Source organism: Ovis canadensis, chromosome 25 (assembly GCF_042477335.2).
Source record: "Ovis canadensis isolate MfBH-ARS-UI-01 breed Bighorn chromosome 25, ARS-UI_OviCan_v2, whole genome shotgun sequence".
Taxonomy (NCBI): Eukaryota; Metazoa; Chordata; class Mammalia; order Artiodactyla; family Bovidae; genus Ovis; species Ovis canadensis.
In genome coordinates, this window is record NC_091269.1 from 44,382,538 (window position 1) to 44,398,745 (window position 16,208).

The following is a 16,208-nucleotide window of genomic DNA, read 5'->3' on the forward strand; positions in this document are numbered from 1 at the left end:
CAGGCAAGAGCACTGGAGTGCGTTGCCATTTCCTTCTCCAATGCATGAAAGGAAAAGTGAAAGTGAAGTCCCTCAGTCATGTCTGACTCTTAGCGACCCCATGGACTGCAGCCTACCAGGCTCCTCTGTCCATGGGATTTTCCAGGCAAGTTCCCATTAACATATGGGTCCCCCTCACACTCTTGCTTCATTAGCCTTCACACACAAAACCACACTCTGGCCCTTGACTTCACAGATCTTAAAGAACCAGAAAGAGGAGAAAGAGAACTGTATTCTTCCCAAACTTAATATAGATCAGTTTGGTAATGCCATTTCAAATAACTGGATGCTCTGAAGTTGCGTGGACTAGAACACACATTGCATTTCCATAGGACTTCGGAGTTTACATCTGTGGCTCCCAGCATCTTCACTCTTTGACCTCACCTTTGACGGATGAGATAGTGCAATACAGAGAAAAATGACTTGCCCTTGGTCACTTTGTGTTGGGCAGAGTCTAGCCCAGAACAGTCTTCTGACCCCTACCCTTGTCTCTCTCTCCCACTCAGCACTAGATTCTGGGTTCTGATGCCAGCTCAGCTGCAAATGAGCTGTGTGACCTGAGACATGTCATTTCAGCTCTCTGAACCTGCTTCATAAATGTACTGGCCCTCCAAAATCCTGATGGCATTTCATTCATTCCACGAGTGCTGCCTCTGAGGAGGCCCTGAGTCAGGTCTTGGAGCTGTGAGGATGAGTTTTCTAGCTCTCTGCCCACAAGCAGGAACATATCCAGAGCCCAGGGAGGGTATAGACTAGGAAACCTCAAGTGGGGAGAAAACAGCAGGAACCCAAGTCCTCTTTCAGGGGACCCAGAAATTCCTAAGAGAAGTCAGCTCAGAGAATTTCCATCCACACATAGGCCTCCCTTTAAAAAAGCCCTATGACAAAATGTCTGAGCTCAGAAGCAGAAAGATTAGGGGTCTTTATACACTTTACAGAAAGATTTTTTTATTTGGCAATTCTTAAAAACAAAACAAAAAGACAAAACTGCTTTCTCCAATTCCCATCTCTGGATTTACAGTGCATTTATAAATTGTTAGGAGCACATTTATAGAGTGAAGCAGGAAAGAGCAGGAGTTGGGCTTTTTGCCTGACTACTGAATGGGTCTCAGCAACATTGCAAAACCAGCACGCATTCTCATCTCTTAGACTTATTATTATTATTTTTTCCCACGGAAGGCTGTTTGGCGGGTACATGGGTGGTATGTTTGGAAGCAGAGGATGGTTATCATTTACTGAAACCTAACTATGTGCTGTAATTAACACCCATTTCGCAGATGAGGAAGCTGAGGTGCAGAGCTAGGATTGCAATCAGGGCTGTTTGACTGTAAAGGCCGGGCTCTGCCCACCTTGCTCAGCCCCGCTCTGGACTAGGACACAGATCAGTCACTGCACTTGGGGGCAGGTCACTAGACTCCACAATGGATAGATTCAAACGGTGGATGAATACTGGGGCCATCAAGGCCACTAGGAGAGAAAGGAGACCCTCTCGGGGCAGGGGGTGGGGGCGGGGTGTTCACTATCTCCCATCCAAAGGCAGTGGGACATCCCATCGGCCCAGTGGCTCTGGAAACAAGTAAAGTAAGGGGGGCCGTCAAGTAAAGCGCGGCGGAGGAGCCTAGGAAAGTAAGGGCCGTCACTCCGGGGGAGCCAAAGAGGCTGAGGGGACAGGCTCCCAGGGCGCCCGGAGCCCCAGCTCTGGCTCCGCGTGGCACTTCCGATCCGCGCCCTGTGCCCCGCCCACGGGCGCTCTGCGCCCCCTGCTCCGACCCGCGCCCAGCCCCGCCCCGCCAGTGTGCCCACCCCCGGCCCGCCCCGTAGTCCCCTCGCCTGGCTCCCGGGCCGTCCCGGAGCGTCGAGGCGCTGGCGGACCGACCCGCCGGCAGTTGGCACTGGGGACGCTGGCGCGTCGGTCGCTTAGCTCTCCCGCCGGCAGCCTCGGGCGCCTGGAGCCAGCGGTCCAGGCGGCGGCGCCGCGCAGGGGGCCGGGATCGGGCGGCAGGAGGCTGCGAGGCGGGAGTCGGCGGCGGCGGAGGAGGCGGAGGCCGGCCGGAGCCCCGATCGCGCCCCAGCCTCGCTTGCAGCCCAGAGCTCGGGGCTCGGCGCCCGCCCGGCCCACAGCCACATGGCTCCTCTCTGCGCGCGGCTGTCCTGCCTGTTGCTCCTGCACTGTGCGCTCTGCGCCGCCGCGGGCAGCGGGACTGAAGGTGCGTGCGGGTTGGGTGCGCGGGGGCGCACTGGTTCGGTATGCTCGAGGGTCGGGATGCCCCGAGGTGCCCGAGGTGCCCGGCAGCGTTGAAGTGGGTGGGAGGCTGTGCGCCCACTCTGGCTGTGCTCTCTTTTCTTCTCCCCAGTGCCGCCGAAGCTGTCGGGGATTTCTCTCCTTTTCTGGTGCGAAACTCCGAAGAGACCCCAGGAGAGGATTGGGGGATAGACGCCTTTTCTGAGGGGCTGTGTGTCTGTCTCTTCGTCTCGGTGTTTCGCACTCTCCTCTCTCTCCTCTTTCACTGCCTTCTCTGTCTCCAGCTTGTATGCATCTGTGTACAGATAAGTGCGTGTAGGTGTGTGTCAAGTGAACACCAGGCACTCACACTCCTGCACAAACACACACATATCTCTCTCCCCCAGTACTGTCACCCTGTGCCTTGCAGACACACTGTCAGAGACACCAGACACACTCCACCGTCACCGGTGCAGTATGCGGTGCGCTTCTGGTGTCGCTGAGCATGGGGAGGGGGCTCTGGTCTTTCCCCCGCAGAGTGCCTGCTTGTCTAAGCTCTGCTCATGTAGGAAGCAGGATCCCTCTGGCTGAAGTCTTGGGGGTCTTCTGCTGGGCTGGATAGAACCAGAGGAGAGTTCGTTGTCCCCCACCCCTCATAACTGCCTTGGGCACAAGGGATTTTCAGGACACATCATTTTCTAGGTTTTTATCAGTGTCGTGAAGGGGGCTGGGAGGCAAGAGATAGAGCCGTGTGGAAATGAAAATTCCTCCCAAGCTCCTATCCATGAATCACTCGGCCTGGAAGCCAGGGAGCTGTCATTCCTGCCCAGCCTGGCTGGGCTTAGCGAGAGCTGTGTAAGGACGGGCTGCTGGCATGTAGCCTGGAGCATGGGGCCATGACCTCACACTTAATTCAGTTCGAGTGGGCAGGTCACCCGTGCGTCTCCTTTTATTTTTGAAGATCTATATTTACCCAGCTTGGAGCTGGGCCATGTAGAAATTTCGGCAGCCACTGTGCTGCTTAAAAAAGTTTCCTTTCTAAACTTGGAAAAACGTAGAACCTGTATTCCTTCCCTTCCCTCTCCAGCTCCTCTTTTCTCCCTGACGTGTGCCCAGGATGCCCTGAGTTTCTAGGTGTGTTTGTTTTGCCAGCTGTGTTCCAGGAGCTCAGCGAGGAGGGCCCTACCCCAGGCTGGGCTGGTGACTTCAGTTCCCTGGGGAGTTTGGGCACATCCTGCCACCCCTCTCTTTGCCCAGGGGCTTTCGGGGAATTTCCTTTATAGTGCCCAAAGTTGGAAGGTTTGTTGCTAGAGTGACAGGATTCTGTTTGGCATCATTTATTTTCCTCTGCTAAGTGTAACAAAGACCTGGGGATTATTGCGAGCAATTTGTGTCTAGCAGTTTATGAACTTGAACACCGATCATCTGAGTGCAGAGATCCAAGAGCTGAGGAAGCACTGGGTGAGAAATGGATGAATTTGGACTAAGGGGGTCCCTCCAAAGTGGCAGTCAAGGTTGCAGATCCTTTCCTGTCCCTGTGGGGTTTCCAGCTTTGCAACCCTATGGACTGTGCCTGCCAGGCTCCTCTGTCCATGGGATTTTTCAGGCAAGAATACTGGAGTAGGTAGCCATTCCCTTCTCCAGGGGATCTTCCTGACCAAGGGACTGAACCTGCATCTCCCGTGTCTTCTGCATTGCAGGCTGATTCTTTACCTGCCAAGCCATCCAGTAACTCTTTCTTTATTTCCAACAGAGCTGCGCTTCTCAAGAAAACTCAGTGACTATGGCGTGACAGTGCCCTGCAGCACAGATTCTCAGGGACGCTTCCTCTCCCATGTGGTGTCCGGACCAGCAGCAGTCTCCGCAGGGAGTATGAAGGGGGACGGGCCGCCCTCACCACTGTCACACTCCGGTCGCCTGCGGGTGGCTCGAAGCCCACTGCGTCCTGAAGGCGTGACCCTGCAGCCTGGCAGGGTGGGGCGCTCCTCCCTGTACTTCAATGTCACTGTGTTCGGGGAGGAACTGCACTTACACCTGCGGCCCAACCGGCGGCTGGTTGTGCCTGGAGCCTCGGTGGAGTGGCAGGAGGATTTTCAGGAGCTGTTCCGGCAGCCCTTGCAGAGAGAGTGTGTCTACACCGGGGGTGTCACAGGCATGCCAGGGGCAGCTGTCGCCATCAGCAACTGTGATGGATTGGTAAGGGACAAGCCTCTCATCAAGTTCCACTCCCCCATCCTCTCCTTCACTTCCCACTGTCCCCCCTGCCCTCCGCCCATGAGCCAGACCAATGTGGTTTTCTCCTTGGCTCCTATGTGTTTGGGATTCCTGTGGGCACGGCCTGAAGTCTGGGCCAAGTCAGGGGCTGCACTGCTTTCCAGAGAGAACCCCACATGCCCCACTGGCCACAAGGTTCACACTCTGTCGGCTTTAAAGTGGCTGAGATAGGATGGCACCTTATCCTGTTGATCCCCCACCATCTACTGACCCACCGGGACTGCAGCTCACCTGTCAGGAATCTGAGTACAGATGCATGCAGGTGTGAGGCAGGTGGGCTTTGCTGGGGTTGGGTCCTGGCTGCGCCACTCATGAGCCACAGTGCTTTGGATATGTTACTTGCCCTCTGGTGGTCCTTTCCCTTACATGTGGAGCAGTGTTTAATCTGCACGTATTTACTGCATGTGCTCCTGTGTCCAGCCTGGCGGATATGGCACTGCCTAAGACAGACATGGCCCCTGCCCTCCCGGACCTGATGTGCTGGTGATGACAATATGACCGGCCTCACCAGGCAGCATGGCCAGTGGTTGGCACCTGCTTGGCACATGGTCAAGGCTGTCGGTACCAGCTGCTGTTACTATCTTTACTACTGTGTCCTTTCTCATGCCCCACTGTCTCTGGCCCCAAAGCCAGCCTGCTCTTCCGTGGCTCTCTGCCCTGAGTTTTCTCTCTTAGGACTCCATCCTCCCAGGCACAGGGAACCTCCTGCTAGTTGGTTCCATGTTGCAAACCAGAAAGCCACAGGTGGCTTCTGTCCTCCTCACACTCAACTCCTGCTGGATCCCATTTCCCTCGCTGCTCCATCTGCTGTGTGTCAGGCCCTCGTAAGCCTCCATAGCAGCCCCAGGGCCTGGATGGGGGCTGTTTTCATGGTCTCTGCTTTACCAAGCACAGGCTGATGTGTCCAGGAAAGGACCTGCTCGCCCTTCTGCCTTTCGGCTTTACGAGAGGGATGAATCAGATGGTGCAATTGTAAGGGGGGTTCTTTCCTCACTGGCAGGGCTGGGAGCACTTCTTGCCATTTTCCCGTTCTTAAGAAGTGTCTTCCTGCTCAATGTCATGGCTCCTTCATCTAGATCAGTGTTTTTCAATCTTTTTTTTATTATCATCCCCCGGAGGAGCCTTTTAGATACGTTTCCTCTAATTGCTCCCCGATGAAACCCTAAGACCATAACTATATTGAATATGTCTTTAAACTCTCTGTTTATCTATGTTTTATGTATGAGATGAGTGAATTTTTTTGCTTCCCAAAGAATCAGTTTTTGCCCATTGGAGACACCAGAGCCCCCACTGAAAGGCATGGTCTAGGCAGCGGTTGTTTCTTAGAGTGGAGTGTATACCAGAATCACCTGGGATGTGAGGGTTCTGTGGAGCAGACTTGGAGGAACCCAGACGGGAAGGCCAGCTGGAGGAGGCTGAGACCTTGTCCTGCTGCCAGGGTGAGCCTTGGCTGCCAGCCCACCCTGGCTCAGCAGTCCAGGGATTCTCCTCAGCAGGAGCCCTCAGTCGGCCTTGGCTAGCGCTGTGCTGTGGCCACTGGTTTTGGTTGAAAATCCAGAGTGACATGGGAAGTCACCCAGAGAAGCAGTGTCTTTATAGACAAAAAGCACCAGGGCATGTTGGTGGCTTGGGCTGAATGTCAAGGTTACCTGAAGTCATCAGTCACATGGGCTGTAAGCTGTTTGGTGACAGAGATGGTCTCCTTGACCACCTCCATTAATGTCTATGGGGATCTGAACAAAGGCGTGAGTGGTGATTGTTGCCAGTAATAGATAGCTACCCACCCTCTTTACACTCTGGAAACCTTGTCATTGAACCAGCTCAGCAGGTGTTGACAAGTGGGCACTGGATGCTTAGCTGACATTGATGACTCGTGGTGGCCTCTGAGTAAATGTTCTCATTGGCTGTGTGACCTGGATAGGCCACTCCCCCTCTCTGGGCTTATTCCTCTCATTTGTCCAAAGAGGGGCTGCCCTCGCTGCTTGCTGGCAGATGGAAATCTATTCTGTGTGACATTTGCAGAAGTTGGATCCGGTGTCGGAGGCTATCCACAGATAGGCCTGTTCCGCAGTAGAACTGAGGCTCCAGGAGTGGCTTGCCTGGTCCCCTCACCTTTGGTGGGAGGAAGTGGATGTCATGGGCTGGGCCTCTGCTTGTACCCTCAGCTGTCCCCAGAGACCAGTTCCTAAGTCCAGCTCTTGGGAATCTCCCCGACCAGTTCCCTGACAGGGATCATGGTCCAGCACAGAGGCCCCCTGCCCAGGAAAGAATTTCCTCACTTCCAGTCCCCTCCAACAAATTGCCCTGTGTCCCATGAGATCAGATGCTCTTCACTCTCACCCAGCTGAGCCACCTTGGGGTTCAGAGTCCACAGTGCAGCCCATCTGATGATCAGATTTAACTCTCCATTTTATGTGCCCTCTGGATTTTAACCCCGTCTTCCTCCATATCTTAAATACTGAATACAGTCATTCATTCCGGAAAAATATGTAATGAGAGCTGGCCACAGGCAGGGTCCACAGGGAGACTGAAGAAAGTGCAAGGGACACAAATAAGAACAGCGACAGTCACGAGCCGCAGCCGTAGCCTAGGCGCAGCACACACACTGTCACACACACTAAGCTCATCCGTTATGTAGGTGGGGACCCTGAGTCATGGGGAGGAGATACGGAGATAACACAGGTAGCTTCTGTTGGCGCAGGATTTCACAGTTTGTAAAACTTTCAGTTGTATGAGTTGCATGTGCATATAGCATTGTTGCCCTGCCTTGCAGAGTTAGGTCCCTGCCCTTAGGGAACTTGGGATACCCCACAAATAGCATCAGCATTAACTTTTTGGTTTCCCATAACATAGTGGGGATGGGTACTTGGCAAGTAGGAGTGATTATTATTGTTGTCTTAGCAAAGATGATATTTGAACTGGGCCTTGAGGGATGAATAGAAGTCTGTTAAGGCCAGTGGGTGAGGAGGGCATTCTGGGCAGAGGAAAGAGCTTGCCAGCATGCTGGTGGGGCCAGGGAGGGGATCCTGGAAGACACACTGGGCAGGTGGGCCCTGCTCTGACCTTGAAGGAAGCACAGGAAGGGAGAGGGGGCCCAGGGCAGCGATGTGGCCATCTGTCATCTGAGAAGAGTCTGGGCCACGTGTTGGGAGACATGGCTGTGTGATCCCAGGCAAGCTACCACCCTCTGGGCTTCCCTTGCCTCCCGGGTGTATCCTGGAGCCTGGACTGGATAAGCTCAGAGCCCTTCCGCCTCTGGCATTGGTACTTTGTGACACAGGGCAGGCCTTGCTGGAGAAGCTTGAAGCAAGGCTGCTGTAAGTCTACAGTTGACTGCCCCTTCCTGGCGGGGTCTGGGACCTGTTCTTACCAGGACTTACGAGGGCGGCAGGTGTGGAGATGAAGGACATTAGTCCTGAGCTTGGCCCTCATGGCCGGGCAGACCTTCCAGTTGTAAATGGTCTGAACAAACCCTCCTTTGTGTGGACAGACTTGCAGCCGTTCGGACTTGAGCTGTTCTGGTAAGAAGCGCTGTGTCTAAATGGGTGACTCAATCCTCATTTCCAGCTGGAATCTGCAGTGGGAGGCAGTGACATGACCTCTTGCACTTCTCCTGTCATCCCAGTCACTCACCATGGGCACCGGGACAGACATAGGTGGCTTTTGTGCACTGCAGTTAAATTCATACCTGAAACTGAAGAGCAGGCCCTTTAGCTTACTTCCTACTGGCTCTGCTGGAAGACCTAGTGTGTCAGAGTCAGGAGGGGCTCAGAGGAGGAACCCAAGAATGAGGAAGCTAGGATCCCTGCCCTGGATGAATCTGGAGGGTAATGGGACTCAGACATAAAAGCAGACAGACTGCAATCTTTTGTGAGGCAGCAGGGGGAAGACCCATTTGTTTTGATTAGGTCATCAAGGAAGACTCCTAGAGGAGGTGGCATTGGCTCAAGACTGTTCAGACATAAACACAAAAGAAAATGTCAAGCCCTTGGTCAGCAAGAGAGAACTGCTGATCCAGGGCATTCTTGAGGATGTGTAGGTGAGGGGAATAAGGGATGTGGCGAGGCCCAGTCGTACCTGCAGAAGGCTTCCTCTGGGGTTGGGGGCAGCTGTCAGACACTGGGGTCCCAGATTGGGAGTGGGCCCGGGTAGTGGCAGCAACCTGCGGGACCACTCTGCAGGGCTTCCCTTGGGGAGCCTGAGCAGTCAAAGCGGCAGTCCCCTCAATACTCCTGTGACCCTAAACCTCAGGGTCTCTGGGCAGGGAGGGCCTGGGTCATCTCAGGACCCCTGGCTGGGGGCCATGCAAAATAGACTCTCTGCTAGCAACTGTGGCTCTGAAGTCCTGGGAAGCACATGAAAGCCTGGGGTGGGGGCCACTTTGTGAGTCCTGGAGGGATTGTGGGTTGCAGGAATGGGGTCAGCAGAGTGGTGCCCCTGTGAACCATCTGGAATCCAGGCTGCCAGCCTCCTGAAGGCCACTTACCCCACTGCTGTCTCTGCCTTCTGGGGTTGAGCCTCGCCACCTCTGCACTGGGTTGATGGGGGCCAGACTGCCTCATGTCCTCCCTTTGCCCTCAGTGGTCCGTGAGTCACGGGCCTGGCGCGGAAGCAGCCGCACGTGGGAGGTTTGTCACCATCTGGCTCTGTTTTCCACCCTCTGTAGAACGTGCATTTTTAACGGGTTACAGAGGAGACAGACCCCTGGCAGGCAGTGTGGGGAGAGGGCAGGGGAGGCTGATGCCGGCTCTGCTTCCTGCCCCTGCCTAATGTGCAAATCCCAGCAGCATTCTGAGCCTCAGTCGTTTGTCTTTAAAATGGAATCACAGTGCCTGGTGGAGGGAGTGTATATTGGGGATTGACAGTTTAAACGGTCCAGGGTTTCTTAATGAGGTGATGAGATGTCCTAAACTTGTGGTGGTGGTTGCACAACTTTATGCGGATACTAAAAATGATCACATTCTGTACTTTAAATGGGTGAATTGTATGGTACATGAATTATGGTTCAATAAAGCTGTTACCAGTAGTACTTGGCCTATAGAAAGCCCTATAACAGGCATTTTTTAGTCATTAAGAGGAAAGAATGATTTTTTGTCATTAGGGTGGCAGAAATTGTGGGGTCGCTCTACTCTAGCACAGATTAGCTGTGTGACCTTAAATAAATATCTAAATCTCTCTGTGCTTGGTATTCCTCATCTTTAAGGAGGCAAGGAGAACAGTCATCTGTAGGGTTGTTCAGAGGATAAATTAGATAAGTAAAAAAGCGAAGTGTCTGATATATGGTGCAGCCTTAAAATATGGGGATTGTTAATAGTAACATTTGTTGTTTTTATAGTAATTGCTACAATAATTAGTTATCATTAATGATGAGAAATAACTGTAAATATTGTTAAAGTCCCTTGTACAGCAACAGTATGTAGATTATCAGTGCTCTCTGATGTGAGCCCTAAGCTACCTCTGGTTCCCAGGTTGACCAAGCCCTGCCTCCCCTCTGCTACAGCTACTTTTTCTGCAGAATGAGTCAAATGGTGCTTGTTCAATGCATGGGAGTATATAACGACTGGTCTGTAATAGCCCCTGGACAAATACTTTCCAGGGCAGGCGGATACTGGGAGGTGCCAAGCGAAGCATTCTGTTAACGATCTCCGGGCCCCTTCCCCCAGCCAGGTCCTTGACCAGGCTCTGGTGATGCAGGGTTGAAACTCACCCCTTTCTCCCTATGCTCCGGACCCACAATTTCAAGAGAAGACAAGTATGCACAGCAGACAGCATAAAACAAGTTCTGCATAAGGTACTTGGTAGGTGTCCTGCAGGTGAGTACTAAAGAATGGTGCTCAGGGAAGGCTTCTTTACCAACTGAGCTGAGACCTGGGTTCGACCCCTGGGTCGGGAAGATCCCCTGGAGAAGGAAATGGCAAACCACTCCAGTATTCTTGCCAGGGAAATCCCATGGACAGAGGAGTCTTGTGAGCTGCTGTCCCTAGGGACGCAAAGAGTCGGGCACAACTGAGTGACTAACTCAACTCAGGGAAGGCTTCACAGTGGAGAGTACTTTTGGGCCAAGTATAAAGGCATAAAAGCATCAATAAGAGCTTTTAAAGCTAAGAGGTAGGAACTGTAGGCATTCATAGGGAGGGAAATCCTGTGTCTTCATAGGATTCAGGAAATGGTAAGTCTTCACAGCTCTCCATGGAAGAAGGGAGTGATGAAAATGTAGTTTAGAGAAGCTGTGCCTCAGTGTGGAGCTTAGCCTTGCCCCTGTGCCCATAGGGAGTCATGGGAGGTTTGTAAGCAGAAGTCACATTTGTATTTGGGGACGATGCTAATCTTTCCAGCTGCATCCCAGCACAATGCCATTGTAGCAGGTTTGCCTGTGACTCATCAGTGTCTTTGTGTCAATATCCATCCTTGCCCTTGGTTTGCTCCTTGCTGGTTAGGGAGTAAGTGGGCTTTCCTGACAGCTCCTTGGGAAGCCCCTGGCCCTGGCTTGCTGTCTGTGCCTGTCCTGGGATGTGGAGTATGAGGCTTGGAGTTTCAGAGATGCCCTCATCCAACCGTCCAGCATGCCTGTCCCCATACATCTTGACCTGCGGGCTGCCTATCTCTACACGTCTGTGCCAACAGCCTTGGGAGGGGCAGAGGAAATCTGGCCCCACACTGATGCTGAGATTGTCTTCTTGCTCCATGCGCCCCTCCAGCCTTGGTGGTGGCACCTGCTCTGCAGACCCCCGGCCCTTCCTAGCCGGGCTGGTGTGTGGTCACCTCTCTTTGCAGACCCTGCCTCTGCTCATTCTGCTCACACCTCCCCCAGGGCTTTCCCCTTCCCTCTGCTGAGGCATCTGCCATCTTGGCCACCCGCTTCCCAGAAGTCAGGAACTGTCTGATTTCTCTGCATGCTGAGCACGGGGCTGGCTCATGATACAAGGGAGGTCATGACTTCAGGAGCAGGCGTAACACTAGAAAAAGAAGAAGGCCAAGCGCTAGGGGAGAGGTGGGGCTGCGGCCAACTCCTGTTTGAAGGGAGTGGCAGTCTGGTATCACATTTGAGTATTTTAAGGGGAAATCAGAAATAGAGATCTTTAAGCAAAGTATTCTATATTTTAAGACAGGGTGTGGGCCCAGTATAACAATATGGCAGGTTTGGGGTGGGGTGGGGTGGGGGGGTGGCCAGTGAGCTGTACATGCAGGGGATGAGAGCATGACCCCTGCAACCAGACTGCCTTGGTTGAAATCCCAGCCTTACCTTTCTCCTGCTGTGTGGCCTTGGGCAGTTGCTGAGCCTCTCTATGCCTCCGTTTCCTCATCTGTAAAGAGAGGATATTAGTCACTCTATAAGAGTTGTCATGTGTGTGAAGGGCTCTTTCAGCTCTTTTAGTACCTGATAGGTTTCAGCCCTTGCTATTGAATGATGTAGATGTATTGGTTGAGTCTACCAGTCTGAGGGATTGGGTGTGGGAAAGAAGAGGAGAGGAAGTCAAGAGTACTCGAGTTTTCTGTGTGACACCCCCAGAGGGGTCTCTGGGCCTTCATCTGGGAGGGCAGAGCCCATTGCTCCCAGGCTTGCCTAGGCCTATTCTGTTTTTCTCAGGCTGCAGCTTGCTCCTTGCCCCAGTTTGCATTCTTCCCCTGGAACATTCGCATTAGTCTTCTGAAGGCCAGGGTCTGAGCCTAGTGATGGGTGTGTCTGTACGACCTCAGCACCTGCCACAGGGTAGACCTTCAGTGGATGCTGTGTGAGCCGACAGATGGGTAGAGGGAACATGGATGTCTTGCTTTCAGAAGCAGCATGAAGCTCACGTTGGCATCTTCTCCCCCGTGCCAGAGAGGGAGGAACAGCGTGCCTAGGCTCAAGGACAGGAGTAATAGTGTACCCATCTTTGCAGTCGTTTTCCCATGCAGACCCTAGGCAAGTGGGTTGATCTCTCTGAGCCTCAGTTTCTGTATCTGTAAAGTGGCTATCCCTACCTTGTAGTTTTGTTGATTAGAAATCAGGCACTTAAAAGTGGTGCCACAGTGCCCAGAACAGTAAGTGGTAGCATTTGCTACTATTATTGTGGGTCTCTTGGGATAAATACAGAAACTGTGGCAGGTTCCGCAGTGGGTTTATTTCCAGACCCCTGGATGCTCATTCTAGTGCTCTTGCTTCCCAGAAGGCCAGTGGGGTCTCTGTCTGAGTGGCCCAGGGCCTGGGTCTTGGGTGGTTTTCCACTTCTTAAGGCATCTGATCATATAGTCTCACCTTTCTAGTCTCCCCATGGGTGTGCCTTGCTGTCTGCCCTGGGTTAATAATGTATGTAGGATATGGAGTAGAAGCCAGACATCAGCTCACTGCCACTCCTTCTAAGCAGAGCTGGCCTCCCATTTTTAGGGAGGGTTGGTCTGGGGGGTGGTTTTATTTTTCCTCCCTGGCATCTTCAGGTTGGCTGGAGGGAGGGTGGCTTCTGGGCTGCTCTGTGGGCTGGTGAGTGTGGTGGGGCCTGCGCTTGCTTTCCATCTGCCTTCCAGCCTCAGTGTGGTCCAGGCCCAGGGGTGGGCTTTTGGTGAGGACTTGGGGAATTTCCGCATTCCCTGGACCCTGCAGTGGAAAGTTCCCAAACCATCTGCCAGGCCTGGCCTTCTATCTTCAGCATGCAGGCCTTCCCCTGCCTTTAAAGCCTTAGAAACAACAAGAACAACAGCAAGAGGAAGAACAATGGTAATATTTGTGGACTGCCTCATCTCGGGCAGCTCCAAGGAGCTCCGTATCAGCACAAATAACCCTCATGTTATGAACACCTCCAGCTCAGCTTCATTGCCAGAGTTTACCCTAACTTTGGCCTGAGTGTGGGCAGCTGTAACTGGAAGAGACTTTGGGGGCCTCTCGGTCCCCTCCTCACTTTACAGACAAGGAAACTGAGGCTCAGGGAAGGGAGACTCCTCCAGGGTCACACAGTGGGTTACCATCAGGGCCAGTGGGGTTCAGGCCCTTGAGTCCCAGTCCAGTGCTCTCCACCCACCCTGCCACGATCCCGGGGGGCCTCTCCTGAGTTAGTGAATAGGAATTGCTCCTCAAGGTCAAACCCTGTAAGGCCAGGACTCGGTGGCCATGACGACTTCAGAACACAGATGCTTAAGGGACTGGTTCATCAGTTGCCCCATGGGGGGGGCATCCTGGGAGTTCTTGTGCCTGGGTTCTGAGTGGGGGTGTTTGTAAGGCTCCCACTGTAAATGTGAGTGGCTCAACTTCTTCAAGTCGTTGTCCTGAAGACTGGGAAGCCCCTTAAGGGAAAAAAAAAAGCCAGCCTCCCTGTGAGCAGGATTTGAAGAATGATGAAACCTCCTGGTGCTTGTCAGCTCCCAGTGGCCTTTGCCACTGCTGTGTCCGTTTTCATAATTTCGGAGGTCAGTGGGCTGCTGTTCTGTACACACTGCTTGTCGTGGAACATGGAAACCCTTTCGGTCTCCTTTTCTTCTGCTTTCTATAACATGGTGGAGAGGTCAGTACAACAGGCCCTTTTAGAGAAGCGTCTCGTGTTTGCTAGGGCACAGTCATTCTGAATGCAAACCTTATTCCCAACAGGTTACTTAAAGCCCTGTGTCAGTTTTTGCTTTTAAGCCAGCCAAATATTTGTACCTTTGATCTGTCCAGAAGACACTTGTACCCCCAGGCTGCCCCACCCCGCAGCAGCAGTTCATTTCCGTCCCTTGAGGTTGGCAGGAACCCACACTGAATTAGCTCCTCCAGCCCAGAGAAACCTTGTTGAGCCCTTGATGTTTCGTCACCTCATAATTCATAGTCCCGAGGCTGTCCCCTGAGCCACAACCACATTTTGTGAGAGAGGTCTCTCTCATTAAGGGCCCAAGAGGGTTCATTTTGGAAACTTGGATTTGAGGATGTCTGCTGAAGGTGATTTTGTTCCGAAGTTGGTCCTGTGTGGTGGATCGTTATTTGTCCCCCTGTGGAGAAGCTCACATCTAGAAGAGGGATAGACAGACTTATCTGGGAGGGATAGAGCATCTGCCAGGAACCACTGGAGGGGGCAGTGATGGGTGCATTTGAGCTGGGCCGGAAGGGATCCACAGAGCTGTCTGCAGGGCACAGGCATGAGACCAGCGTGGACAGGCATGGCTCCCGGTACAAAACAGGCCCTGTTAGGCTTCAGCGGGGGGGATTTTTGTCTCTAATAATCCCCAAAGGGAAACAAACAGGGCTTGACAAGAATAACAAGTGGTGGGGTGGTCCAAGGGTGATGGCAGTGCCCTTCCTAACGGCCCTCCCGGCTTCCATCCATGCCCCTGGCCATCTCTTTACCATCAGCAGCCAGAGCAGTCTTGTTGGAGCCAAGTCCTCCCCATGATACTCCTCCCAGAGAAGCCAAGCAGGCCCTGGGCAGCCTCCCTCCTTCCAGGCTGCCTGCGACACCCCTGTCATCCCTCCACGGCCCCCTCCACTCTCCTCCCTCCCCAGATGCTGCGTGCGCCCACCCCTCATCTCACCCGTTGGTTGTCCTCCAGGGTCCCCTCTTAGCGACATCTTCCCTGACTCCCTTATTTAAAATTTCAAACTCCAGTTCTCTGCTCTGCTTCCTGTTTCTCCACTGGTGTCCCATGTTCTTATGGATCACCTAGTCTCACCTGTCCTCTGGTGAAGGTCGGCCCCAGGTGAGGAGGGATTTTTGGCCGTGTCCCCTGCATACCTGGAATGGGGTCTGCTCAGCAATCATCTGAGGAATGAATGAGTAGTATTACAGACAGGGGTTTAGGAGAAGTAAACTGCAGAGATGTAAGTAAGTGAACATGTAGAGTGAGTGGGGAACCTGGTGAGTGGCCTGTGTGACTGGAACGTGGGCATTTGAACTGCTAGTAATAGGGGTTAACACAAACAAGCTCTGGGGAAGTGTCAGAGTTCTAAAAAATTTGGAAAACATGCTAATGGTGCCGGGCCCTGGGCAGGGTTAAAGATAACAATAGGCCTCATTTGATGGTGCTTTCTAGCTAATGTGGTTTTGTCCACTTGTCCTCTCTATAGAGGAAGGCTGCTGCTGCTAAGTCACTTCAGTCGTGTCTGACCCTGTGCGACCCCATAGACAGCAGCCCACCAGGCTCCCCTGTCCCTGGGATTCTCCAGGCAAGAACACTGGAGTGGGTTGCCATTTCCTTCTCCAATGCATGAAAGTGAAAAGTGAAAGTGACGTCGCTCAGTCGTATCCGACTCTTTGTGACCCCGTGGACTGCAGCCTACCAGGCTCCTCTGTCCATGGGATTTTTTCAGGCAAGAGTACCAGAGTGGGTTGCCATTGCCTTCTCCGGTAGAGGAAGTCACTGATGCCTAAATGTTGTCAGGAGCCTGTCAAGAGTTCAGGCATCTAGGTCCACTCATCTTTCCATTATCCTGTGCTCTCGTGCCTTCTGTAGGGCCCTCTGGAGTAGGCTGATGTCAGGGTGGATCAGAGGGGAGCCCTGGCTGGGACAAGTGACCTGCTGGGCCCCAGCCCTTAGCTGCAGCCACACCTTTTCCTGGCGCCACCCTGCCAGCCTCTGGCTTGCCTCTGAGCTGTAGGGTTCAGGCCTTGATGCGGGGAACCATTCCCCAGTTCAGGGCCTGGCAGCCACACTGCCTCCTGGCATTTAAGGGCTGGTTCCTGTCTCCTCGTCTTGAAGCCCCCACCACTGCCAGGACTCTGGGCCAACCAGG

At 53.2% G+C, this 16,208-nt stretch overlaps 1 protein-coding gene across 5 annotated transcripts in view; it reads left to right on the plus strand.

The window, feature by feature from the left end:
• The first annotated feature begins 967 nt into the window (after positions 1 to 967).
• The window catches only part of ADAMTS14 (ADAM metallopeptidase with thrombospondin type 1 motif 14), a 97,890-nt gene continuing 82,649 nt past the window's right edge, over positions 968 to 16,208 (plus strand). For all 5 annotated transcript variants that reach the window (XM_069571976.1, XM_069571978.1, XM_069571980.1 and 2 more), the window contains exons 1-2: positions 968 to 2,246; positions 4,014 to 4,456. In XM_069571976.1, the coding sequence (XP_069428077.1) occupies positions 2,165 to 2,246; positions 4,014 to 4,456 (525 nt within the window). In that variant the 5' untranslated portion in view covers positions 968 to 2,164. The remainder of the gene's footprint in view (positions 2,247 to 4,013; positions 4,457 to 16,208) is intronic.